This window comes from Macrobrachium rosenbergii, chromosome 19, assembly GCF_040412425.1.
Source record: "Macrobrachium rosenbergii isolate ZJJX-2024 chromosome 19, ASM4041242v1, whole genome shotgun sequence".
In the NCBI taxonomy this organism is placed as follows: Eukaryota; Metazoa; Arthropoda; class Malacostraca; order Decapoda; family Palaemonidae; genus Macrobrachium; species Macrobrachium rosenbergii.
The window spans coordinates 3,430,831-3,444,156 of record NC_089759.1 but is presented as its reverse complement, the minus strand read 5'-3'; the positions used below and the strand labels follow the sequence as shown (position 1 = coordinate 3,444,156).

At 34.5% G+C, this 13,326-nt stretch overlaps 1 protein-coding gene across 2 annotated transcripts in view; it reads left to right on the top strand.

The window, feature by feature from the left end:
• The window catches only part of LOC136848565 (cholinesterase-like), a 74,159-nt gene that overhangs the window by 31,338 nt on the left and 29,495 nt on the right, over positions 1 to 13,326 (top strand). For both annotated transcript variants that reach the window (XM_067120854.1, XM_067120853.1), the window contains exons 3-4: positions 139 to 225; positions 11,308 to 11,439. In XM_067120854.1, the coding sequence (XP_066976955.1) occupies positions 139 to 225; positions 11,308 to 11,439 (219 nt within the window). The remainder of the gene's footprint in view (positions 1 to 138; positions 226 to 11,307; positions 11,440 to 13,326) is intronic.

Genomic DNA, 13,326 nt, shown 5'->3' with positions numbered 1-13,326 from the left:
TCAATGAAATTTAATAAAAATATTAAATATTTTTGGCTACATTTTTGTTGTTATACCATTCAGGCATAGGCATATGTGTTTAAGTGATATGTATATGTATATCTGACCTGCTAAACTAATTCCTTTATTATTTTCTAGGTCAAGCAAGAGTCAAACAACAGGAATATATACGCATACTTAGGCATCCCGTATGCAAAGCCACCTGTGGGTGACCGTAGGTTTAAGGTAAGTCCCTTCAGGATTTTTAAAATTTTCTCTGTATTTATTGATGCTATTTATTGTCCAAAAAAGACTAATCAAGAAGTAATAACTGATGTTATATTCTGAAATAATTTGGCGAAATAACCAAAGTACCCGTGTGAGGTGGGTAATTAACTGAGAGTGGAATCTTTCCTGAAAACTTTAGATTTTTGGGGGGATGTGCTTAAGTACTTACACAAATTCACTCACACACGCACACACAGACACACACGCACACATATATGTATATATATATATATATATATATATATATATATATATATATATATATATATATATATATATATATATATATATATATATATATTATATATATATATATATATATATATATATATATATATATATATATATACACATATATGTGTATATATATATATATATATATATATATATATATATATATATATATATATATATATATATATATATATATATAATTTAGTATCATATGTATGTATGCTGTATATTCAAATAAATTTGTCATTGCATTCTTATATGCGAATGGTCTGTCTGACATGGGCACGCAGAGAGAGAGAGAGAGAGAGAGAGAGAGAGAGAGAGAGAGAGAGAGAGAGAGAGAGAGAGAGAGAGATGAAATGTGAAGAGAACATAGCTACAAAATATTAAATGAATGCAATGCATACACAAACACAGAATGAAATATCTTTTACCTTGCATCCAGAAGAAGAAAGTAGGTCTTTCGCTTGTATCAGCATTAGACTTTCCTTGCACGTAAACTGGGGACATCATCATCCCTCATAAAACTCGTTTGTCCTTAACCAAACTTTTATCACGAGAATTAGATGACGGCCAAATTGCATTGTCTCTCATCAACGAACTTGGAAAGAAGATCCTTCATTTTTATCGGGAGGATTAAAAGGTTTTTAATTGTTTGCCTCCACGGCCCTCTCAATATTGTCTCACGTTTTCCAACATTCTCTTTTATAATGTTTGATGGACATTATTATCAAGATGGGTAATTGAATTCGCTTGTTATTTGCAAGATTTCTTTCTGATTATCTCTAGTCGTTCAATCAGTTTGAATAGGCCCTCTAAAAACAAGTTTTCCTTTGACCAGTTTATGACGAGGTTCTGGGGGAAAAGGAATCTCTCTTTGCATGACCTCGCATGACCTGAGGAAAAATAAATCATTTTTACATGACCTCGCATGACCTGAGGGAAATGAAATAATTTTTACATGATCTCGCATGACCTGATGGAGAAGAAATCATTCTTTACTTGACCTCGCATGACCTGATGGAAAAGAAATCATTATTTGCATAACCTTCCATGACCTGATGGAAAAGAAATCATTCTTTACATGACCTTGCATGACCTGATGGAAAATAAATCACTTTTACATGACCTTGCATGACCTGAGCAAAACGAAATCATTAATTATGTTACCTTGCATGACTTGATGGAAAATAAATAATTCTTTACATGACCTTACATGACCTGATGGAAAATAAGTCATTCTTTACATGACCTCGCATGACCTGATGGAAAATAAATCATTCTTTACATGACCTTACATGACCTGATGGAAAATAAGTCATTCTTTACATGACCTCGCATGACCTGAGGAAAAAGAAATCATTCTTTTCATGACCTTGCATGACCTGAGGGAAAAGAAATAATTCTTTACAAGACCTCGCATGACCTGAAGGGAAAGGAATTTTTCTTTTCATGACCTTGCATGACATGAGGGAAAAGAAATCGTTATTTACATGACCTCGCATAACCTGAAGGAAAAGAAGTCATTCTTTGCATGACCTCGCATGACCTGATGGAAAAGAAATCATCATTTGCATGACCTTGCACGACATGAGGGAAAATAAATAATTCTTTACATGACCTCGCATGACCTGAAGGAAAGGAAGTCATTCTTTGCATGACCTGAGGGAGAAGAAATCATTCTTTGCATGACCTTGCATGACCTGATGGAAAAGAAATTATTCCCTGGATGACCTGTTTTATTATTACGTCACTGGTTTGTTTTAAAATGAAAATATTGACGGTGAAACCACTTTAAGTTGTATCTATTGACCCTTTGTTTTCTGCTGTTTAATTCTATCCTGAAGGAATTTGAGAAGAATTTCAACTACAAGTCAAAGGAATAGGATGTCAGTTCATCTTGCACGTTAAAAAGCAATCTTACATTGAAAATAATACATTTTTCATTTCGTTTCTGAGTGCCTTAAAAAGTCCCAGTTTTGTAAAAATGGTAAATTAAGAAGTCCCGTCTTTTTTAGGGAAGTAACGAAATTTACAAACTCCTACTTCATAAAGAACTAATTTAGAATTATGTCAGTTTCTTGCTAGCTGATGTGTTACTGATACATTACTGATTATGTTCATACATGATTATCTGTTATTTATATTCATTTTTCAAACTGTTTGTTTTCTTCGTCTACTCTGGGGAACTCTACTTCTCCTGATAATGGCCTTAAATATTTTGAATAATAATAATAATAATAATAATAATAATAATAATAATAATAATAATAATAATAATAATAATAATAATAATAGGAGCGTGGATAGAGGTAAATTTAGAGGGACCATATTGGCCCCCCTAAATAATAATAATAATAATAATAATAATAATAATAATAATAAAAATAGTGGTGTGGGTGGAGGTATACAGGTATATAAGGGGCTACGCTGACCCCCTAAATAATAATAATAATAATAATAATAATAATAATAATAATAATAATAATAATAATAATAATAATAATAATAATAATAGTAAATGTAATAACTGTTATATTAATAATTAGGTTAGCGTGAATCGAGGTCCAACATACCTAGTATCCAGAATTTCCAGGCCTTGAGAATTTAAGCCACAAAGTTATATATAATTCATCTTTGGCTTTAATCTCATCAGTGCAACCTTCCCTTCAGCAGGTTAGATTAGTCAAATCCCATTTAGATGTGCTGACTAGAGTCTCGGCCAGCCAATGATCTTCAGAAATCTCAGGTTTTATCAAGGAATTATTATTAGTCCTAAGACTTCAAAGACTTTTTCTCCTGTATTTTAATATTTTACTGACATTTTTATTTATTTGATAAATTGTTGAGTTATCTGTTTTTCTAGTAACTGATCTCTTTCTGTATTTCCTGTTACCTTCTGTTACTTCTTTCGAATGAACACCATATGGTTTGGAAGCTTGAGTTTCAAGTCAGTGGCCCCTTTGGGCTTGTTCCAATTGAACAGGGTTCATATTCTGAATAATAATAATAATAATAATAATAATAATAATAATAATAATAATAATAATAATGCTCTTAGAAATTATCTATCATTTGATTTTTTTATTTCGTCATCCTTTATTCATTGATATAAATTTCTGTCTGACAATGGATAGCTTGAGGTCCAATGTGCCCCTGGAGCGTTGAATTATTTTTAGATAGGTCAGTTTCTACCAGGAAACTGACTCCTACAAAAGTACTTTAGCACCAACAGGTCAGAATTCGCGAAGAACAGACTGCAAATAATCTAGCTACACTGGCAGATTTGGCAACAGACCTGACCTGTGCCACTGACTGGGGGATCAGGATTCTCTAAAAAATCTTTATTTCTGCCGACTGCATTTGAGTAACATCTGTCCTGTCCTGAAAGTAGATTTTGGGAAGCTCCGTAGTGAAAGGATTGATTTAATTTTTGAAGTTTAGGCTGGCAAGCCAAGCACTGGCTGGGGCATTTTCGGCAATTCAGCGCCCAAGACAGTGAAAAGAGGGGATTGGAGAGTAAGGACAGCAAGACAAGGAGATAATGAAAATAAAGGGAATGTAATACAAGGATCTAAATGAGGAACTGGGAAGACACTCTTTAGTAGTACCTGCAGCGTACCACGTGAGGCGCACTGACGGCACTGACCCCCCAGAAAAGGAAGCAGTAAAAGAATGTTTCATAGATGATGGTAGAGCATTGCATATTCAAGGAACAGATGGCACATTTATATCAGTTCTTGACTAGACGCCTCTTTGATCTTAGTTGCAATAGATTTTATCAATGACCATCGAATCTTGTTAGAAAAAGCTTGTTCAGTTAGGAGGGCATATTTGTGCTAATGAAACGTTACTTTCTTTTTCAAAAGGAACACAATCTTAAAACCCTGGAAAAGCTTTTCCGTAAATCCCTGAGGTCTGAAGTATAATCTAAACAACAAATAAGCGTCACCAGTAGGGATTGTCGTTTTGGAGCCTTTTCTTTGTCCCTGGATTCCGGGATAAAATTAGTCCTAATCCCGGGAATTCCCGGGATTTTCAGTTGTCTAAAATTACACATTATACCTTGTTTCCCTTTCAGGTTTTTGACATGCAGAAATATTACTGTAGATTGACTGTCTTATTAGTTCCACCTAATGTTTAATTACAGCATACATTTTGTTTGTCAACAAAGTAAGAGGAATAAGAACAAGAGCTAAAATATGCTTCGTTTACTACTTTATTTTTGTTCTGCTTCCAAATTTCAGTGCGAATGACAATGTAAATTATAGTTCATTATCATTGATAAAAAAAATACATTTGTTTTCATTTATACTCAGTGAAATGAAAAGAGTACTTAATGACAGAAAATGTAGTAAAAATAAATGAAGAAAAATTAAACGTATGCATTCTTTATTTATAACATGAACTAAATGATTAAGAAGTTTCTCATAGAATAAGATCTTATATAACACGAGCAATTTTCCATAAAATGAAAGCAATAATAAATGACAGTAAATTTAATCCAATGAATGAATCAAAATGAAACATACTGTATATATTCTGCATTCATATGTAAACTAATATGATTCACGAGCATGTATGGAATTTTGATAATAAGATCATAAATAACACGAACAATTTTCCATAAAATAAAAACAATAATTGATGACAGCAAATTTAATAATATGAATTAATCAAAAGGAAAATTATATTCTGCATTCATATATAGACTAAACTGATCAATAAGCATCTCTGGACTTTTATAATAAAATCTTAAGTAACACAACACAAAATAAGTTTTTCATTCTCTGGAAACAGTAATTGTCTGTATTTACAGTATATAGAAATATAAATAAAACAACAAGTCCACAACCATCCTGCAGTCAAATTTGTCCCTATTTTTGCACTTAATTTCATCCCGGGATTTCCCGGGATTTGCAAAAATATCCCGGGATTATTAAACCTTGAAAATTGTTCTGGATGGGATCCCGGGAAACAAATCCTAGTTTATATATCAGATCCTAGAAGACCACGTAAATGTCAGACCAATTCGTTCAGCGCCAGAGCAGAAAACTGAGAAACATTACTTCCATGCCGACTTACAAACGCCCCTGCTACTAGGCTCATATTCTGCCTCAGTGACAACGCGATGACGTCACTGGAGCAGAAGTGTTTTCCGCATCTCTTCTTCTTTGATGTCGCGAAATGGAAGTAAGAGCATCTTACCGAGCGTTTTATCTTCAAAGGGGTATTAAGGCTCTATTTCCCCGTCTTTGGTCGCTAACGACATGTAAAAAAGAACAAAGGGGGAAGAAGTTTTTGTTGGTTTCTTGTATATACCTCCAGAAAATATATCCCGCAAGACAACGAGGCGGAAGAGGGACTGTGCAGATGCTCTTTCGTGATATGACTCAAAATAAAAAAGCTTTTGTAGAAGAGAATCTTTTTGTAAATAAGACTAAAAAAGTTGTGGATTTTTCCTACATAATTCTCGTAGGGGGAGACTACATCATTATTCTTTATTTTCTCAAAAAATACTTTGGAATGATTTTTGGGAATACCTGAATTTTGATTGTGTTTAATAAATTTTCCTGGGCAAGTAATTTGAGTTTTAGGAAGACTAATGAAGTTTTTGTAGAAGAGAATACTTTGTAAATAATTGGGAACAATATTTGATTTGTAGGAGTAATCTGGCGAAAAGAAAGCTGTAAAATTTGAAAAACAGATTAACTGTGAATTTTAGTTGTGTTTAATGCCTTTTCCTAAACAAGTATTTTGAGTTTTAGAAAAATTAATTCATTTTTCTTTTCTCACTATTTTCATTGGCAATTTTATCCTTATTCCTGATACTCTTTAACACTAGGGATTAAATTAACTAAATAAATAGCTCTTGGAACATATTTGGTTGAAGAATCAATAAAAACAAACACTTCTTTTCATCAGTATGATCTTAGAACCTTTCGAATTCATTATGAAGAACACGTTGGAAAAATACTACTTCGCTTCATCAGAGTGGGCATTAAAACAAAAAAATAATAAAAAAAAAAGTTAGAACTGCGCCGAAGTTTTTTCGGCACAATCGAGCTTTCTGTACAGCCGCTACGTCGTATAATCAAGGCCACTGAAAAAAGATTTATCTTTCGGTGGTTTCGGTATAATGCTGTTAGAGCCGCTGACCATGAAACTTTAATCACGGCCTGGTGGTGGCCTATCCTATATCGTTGCCAGAAGCACGATTATGGCCAACTTTAACCTTAAATAAAATCAAAACTACTGAGGCTAGAGGGCTGCGATCTGGCATGCTTGATGACAGAAAAATGTGCGGACAGAAAAAGTGGGAACGGACAGACACAGCCGGCACAATAGTTTTCTTTTACAGAAAGTAAAAACTTAGATTAATAAAAGTGGGTTTTTTGGAAAATACAACTTTACGTAAGCAAAGTGCGCATTTGGAAAAACTATTTTTGGAAAAATACAGTCTCTCATTTACATTATTGTGGCTTTTTACTCATTATTATTATTATTATTATTATTATTATTATTATTATTATTATTATTATTATTATTATTATTATTATTATTATTATTATTATATAAAAGATGAACCCTATTCAGATATGAAACAAACCTATCACCACAGGGGCCACTGACTTGAAATTCAAGCTTCCAAAGAATAATAAAGTGTTCATTCGAAAGAAGTACCAGAAGGTAAGGGGAAATACAGAAAGAGGAGAAATGAATACGTCAGGAATAAGAAAAAATGACACATCCGTACTTTAATTTCCGCCTGTGAGATCTTCTTAAAACTCTTTCTTCCGTATCTCAGTCAATTTTCATTTAGCCTGTCCTATCCCGCGATGCCAGATGGCGGGTTCCAAGTTTTAATGAGAGGAAAAAGTACAGACAATAGCTCCGGTCTAAGAGCAGACGGTGACAGTAATTATTCTTCGTGACAGAGAGAGAGAGAGAGAGAGAGAGAGAGAGAGAGAGAGAGAGAGAGAGAGAGAGAGAGAGAGAAAGAAAGTTACTATAACTCGTCGAGAGCTGAGATACAACGAGGAATTCTGACGTATCTCTCTCTCTCTCTCTCTCTCTCTCTCTCTCTCTCTCTCTATATATATATATATATATATATATATATATATATATATATATATATATATATATATATATATATATATATATATATATATATATATATATATATATATACACATATAAATATATATATTTATATATTTATATGTATATTTATATATATATATATATATATATATATATATATATATATATATATATATATATATATATATATATATATATATATATATGTGTATGTATGTGTGTGTGTTTTACAAGTGGAAATATAGTATTGGTAATATCAGTTAAGGAAAAATCGACTTGATTGCTCTTAACACCATTCTCCTCCTGTCCACAAAAAAGAAAATAATCCTCATCTCCGTGGTTTTCATTTCTGAGACCATCATTCAATAAGCATTGTTTTTGGAAGGTGGAGGGAGGGAAATTTTTGAGGGGGGGTTATCAGAGAGAGGGGGAGGAGGGTGGGGTGTTTTTAGAGGGAGAAAATTACTTTTGGTACAGTGCTCTAAAAAACATTTAATATCTCAGCTCTTTTAGGCGAGTGGTTAGTGACAACCCAACAACCAATACTCAGAAACTTCCAACAGACCTTAAGAGCCTCGTGTGAGCGGCAGTGAAATACAAAGAGACGAGACAACTAACTGAGTAAAAATGAGTCGACACATGACAATAAGAAACAAGTAAAAAATTCGCAGAAGTTTCTTCGGCGCAATCGAGTTTTCTGGACAGACACTACAACGTATAACCAAGGCAACCGAAAATAGATGTATCTTTCGGTGGTCTCGGTATAATGCTGTATAAGTCGCGACCCATGAAACTTTAACCACGGCCCGGTGGTGGCCTGGCCTATATCGTTGCCAGAAGCACGATTATGGCTAACTTTAACCTTAAATAAAATAAAAACTACTAAGGCTAGAGGGCTGCAATTTGATTGGAGGGTGGATGATCAACATACCAATTTGCAGCCCCCTAGCCTCAGTAGTTTTTAAGATCTGAGGATCTGAGGGTGGACAGAAAAAGTGCGGACAGAAGAAAGTGCGGAAAGAAGAAAGTGCAGACAGAAAAAAGTGCGGAGAGGATAAAGTGCGGACAGACAGACAAAGCCGACACAATAGTTTTCTTTTACAGAAAAATAAAACAAAAAATCCCATCTTGGCAATGCCTTAATCGTTTGAAGTCACTTCCCTCTGAATCTGTCAAGTCAGAGTGATGGGTTTTAACAAAAACCTCTGGTGGTGGGCTGAGTGGTGGTGGATGACTTCCCTTGATGGATGGAATGTTCTGAGAATTAGGAAGATGAAAACCCGAAATAAAATTCCATAGCAAGTAATAGCGATCAAGAAACTATTACAAGGATTCTGATTATGACAGAAAACTCTTGAAAACTTTGCCAAGGAATTTTGGCTCAAGTTTTTGGCTCTCATTGAGTGCTGGGATTTCGCTGTAAGGTACCAGTGGCTGGTAGTCAATTTTTTGTTATTTTCAGTGATTTATAACGGCTCAGGAAATAACAAATCATCAGAAGTTTGACACACTTCGAAGACAGCATAATAAAATAGGGCAATAAATTATCATTTTGTTTGTATAGGCCTTCTTCTCGTTCACTGATCTTGTAGAATGGAACAAATCCAAGTCTATGTGTTTTTTTGTATCCGTATCGCCATTCTCTCTCTCTCTCTCTCTCTCTCTCTCTCTCTCTCTCTCTCTCTCTCTCTCTCTCTCTCTCAGTTCTTCATGGAGAGATAGTGGCTAATACGTTCACTATACTGCCCTAGAATGGAAAACTGCATTATCTGCAACATTTTAGAAATTGAGATATGCCACATATTGGGCTCGTGAAACACTAATACTCAGGTTACTCCAGCTTCAGAATGATTCTTCAGTGCTTTATTTAGGGGGTCCCATTTGCGGTATCTGCAAATTGAGTAATAAGGCAAGGGAAAACTGCAGTATCTACCATTTTTCTGTTTTGTATTTTTGCAGATACTGTAGTCTTCCATTTGAGGGCAGTATCATCCAGTAACATATGATATCCTCTTTATCATCATGAGAGTTGATAAAGCATGAAAAGTGTCTCTCTCTTGAATCTTTCATCTTTGCTTTTGTCATCCAAATCTTCTTTTCGAAAATTCATGGCATGAATTTCATTTTGCCTTTCCATCAAGGTACTTTATTCCCCATTCATTTTTCATTTTTTATGGGTAATTATAGCGTGAAGGGTTATCCTTCTCTGTGATCTGGTGGCATTTTTATTTATTTTTTTTTGTATGAAGCCTTGAAAATTTCTATTAAAAATTATGATAACAGCTGATTTAATACCATAAACTGACTAAAGTCACAATAATTTCGATAGTTTCTGGTTTCTTTTGCTGCGGGTAATGAAATAGAATCTGTCCTTGACCAACGTGGTAATTATACTCGAATATGATAATTAACAAGTAAAAAATACGCCGAAGTTTCTTCGGCGCAATCGAGTTTTATGTACATCGTATAATCAAGGCCACCGAAAACAGACCTATCTTTCAGTGGTCTCGGTATAATGCTATATGAGCCACGGCCCATGAAACTTTAACCACTTCCCGGTAGTGGCCTGGCCTATATCGTTGCCAGGTGCACGATTATGGCTAAATTTAACCTTAAATAAAATCAAAACTACTAAGGCTAGAGGGCTGCAATTTGGTATGTTTGATGATTGGAGGGTGGATGATCAACATACCGATTTGCAGCCCTCTAGCCTCAGTATTTTTTAAGATCTGAGGACAGACAGAAAAAATGCGGACAGAAAAAAGTGCGGACGGACAGACAAAGCCGTCACAATAGTTTTCTTTTACAGAAAACTAAAAATTACATTGATATTGAAATTCGTATATCTTTCTTAATTACGACTAGTTTACAGCTTGTTGCATCATATTCTTAAAAAGTTATTAAAAGGTGATTATTTTTAAAAAAATGGAACAAAGAAACTTGGAAATTGCTTTTACACCAGAGACGAATTATTTTGAATTTATGAACGTTTCTTGGGTTTTAGGGACAGTCAAAACAATACCTTTACTGAAACCACAACAAAATAACAAATACAAACACTTCTTTGGCAGCCACGTCCAGAGAACAACCTAAAATAACTTTCATAACCTCTGGAAAAAGAGTTATTCCAAATCTGCTCATTCATTGGAATCACCACAGAAGTATCTAATCATTGTTATTCCTTCGAATGTACGTATTTTTCTTGATATTATGGACAGTCAAAACAATAACTTAATTTAAATCACAACAAAATAGAGAATACGCTTAAATAACTTACATAGCCTCTGAACAAAGTTATTCCAAATCTGCTCGTTTCCTGGAATCTCCACAGAACCATCTAATCCAGTGGTTCTTAACTTTTTTATTGCCAAGTCCCTTCTAAGAGTTGGTTCTTCCTTCCACGCCCCCCCGCCCCCCTTGCATCTATGGGTAAAATTCCCTCCCAGATTTAGAGGAAAATAAAAAGAAAAGGAGAAAGAGAAAGGGTTTCGAGGGATAGGAAGAAAGGAAAATAATTACAAAACATGGTAAGCCCAACAAATCTAACTTCTGAATATTAGTTCCTCACTCTTGTTAAGAGAATAACGAATATAATTAGAGAATTTTTACATTTTCCATAGGGCTCGCGCCTCCCCTGGAAATTGCTGACGCTTCCCAGGTTGAGACCCACTGATCTAATCACTGTCATTTCTTCTTCAGCCACCACAGCGTCATGACGGCTGGACAACCACGAAATATGCCACGGAATTCGGAGCTGCTTGCCCTCAGCCGTTCCTCACAGGCGTGAAGACATCCGAGGACTGCCTTACCCTGAATGTCTGGATTCCACAGGTGAGTGTACAGGTGTACAGGTGTACGCAGCGGTATTCAGAAATGGGTGTCTTTTTTTTATTAATTCGTTTTCCTTGTGTATATGACTAAGATGCAAAGTGAAAATTGAAAAGATATGTCATTTGTAACGAAGTAAAGTAAATCAATGTTGTTAGATGCCATTTCTTTACTCTGTCTAGCTACATTGTGAACAGTGCTGCTTACAACAGCCTCCTCGGATCAGTCGCAAATTTCCCATAAATCTTTGTTTTTCTTTCCCGGTGGGGCGTCAATCCTTTGTTCAAATCCAGTTTATCAAGTCTTGGTTACTGATAAAAATGTTACGTGTTCTTTCAACATATCCAGTGAGGGTTACTGATGGAAATTTTGAATTAAATCCCTCTAACCAATACTGTTTACTGATGGAAATGATGCATTAAATTCCCACCTTATCCAGCCCTGTTTACTGATGAAAGTGATGAATTAAATTCCCACTTTATCCAACCCTGGTTACTGATGAAAATGATGCATTGAATTCCCACTTTATCCAAACGTGGTTATTGATGAAAATGACGCATTAAATTCCCACTTTATCCTGTTTACTAATAAAAATGATGCATTAAATTCCCACCTTATCCAACTCTCTTTACTTATGAAAATGATGCATTAAATTCCCACTTTATCCAGTCCTTGTTACTACTAAATATGTTGATTTAAATTTCCCCCTTTTTCTGGTCATGGTTACTGATGAAAATTATGAAATGAATTCCCACTTTATCCAACGCTTACTTGTTACTGATGAAAATGATTAATTAAATTCCCACTTTATCCAACCCTGCTTACTGATGAAAATGATGAATTAAATTCCCACTTTATCCAACCCTGTTTACTGATGAAAATGATGCATTAAATTCCAATTTTATCCAACTCTGGTTACTTATGAAAATGATGCATTAAATTCCCACCTTACCCAACTCTGGTTAATGATGAAAATAATGAATTAAATTCCCACTTCATCCAACCCTGTTTACTTATGAAAATAATGCATTAAATTCCCACTTTATCCAACCCTGGTTACTGATGAAAAGGAATTAAATTCCCACTTTATCCAAATGTGGTTACTAAGGAAATGTTGTACTAAATTCCCACCCTATCCAACCTTGGTTACTGGTGAAAACGATGTATTAAATTCCCATTTTATCCAACCCTGGTTACTTATGAAAATGATGCATAAAATTCCAGTTTTATCCAACCCTTACTTGTAATTAATGAAAATTATGAACTAAATCCCCATTCTATCAAATCATGTTTACTGATAAAAATCTTGAATTAAATCTCCAGCTAATTCATCTAAACTTTGGTAGTGTTAAAAATGCTGAATCATAAACATAAAACTCTCTCTCAGAATTCATTCCTAGGATACAGAAACCAAAAGTTGGTGATGGGTTTAAAATTGGGCAATTTATAAAGGAAAAATCGGCAGGAGTTAAAGAGGCATTAGATCTTCCCTTCCTCTTTATTCAAGTAGGGTTTTGGATCGATCTTCCTTTTCAGCCACGATAAGCCTCTTAGAGGACTGGGTTCTTTTTTCCTTCTTCCCGTCTGATGTTCTTTTCTGAACCTCTTTGTGGATTCCTGGTTGGAGAGGCCAACGGTACTTTTGTTACAAATGAATTCTTTTTTGATTTCGTAATGAAGTTCCTCTTTGTTACGTTTTGTCACTCCAACACTCTTTTTGTTTCCAAGATTATCTCTGACAGTTGTTGAAAAACTCTCTCTCTCTCTCTCTCTCTCTCTCTCTCTCTCTCTCTCTCTCTCTCTCTCTCTCTCTCTCTCTCTCTCTCTCTCTCTCTCTCTCTCTCTCAAATTCGCCCCTTAAGAGATTTTTATAGCTATGTTTTATTTCAT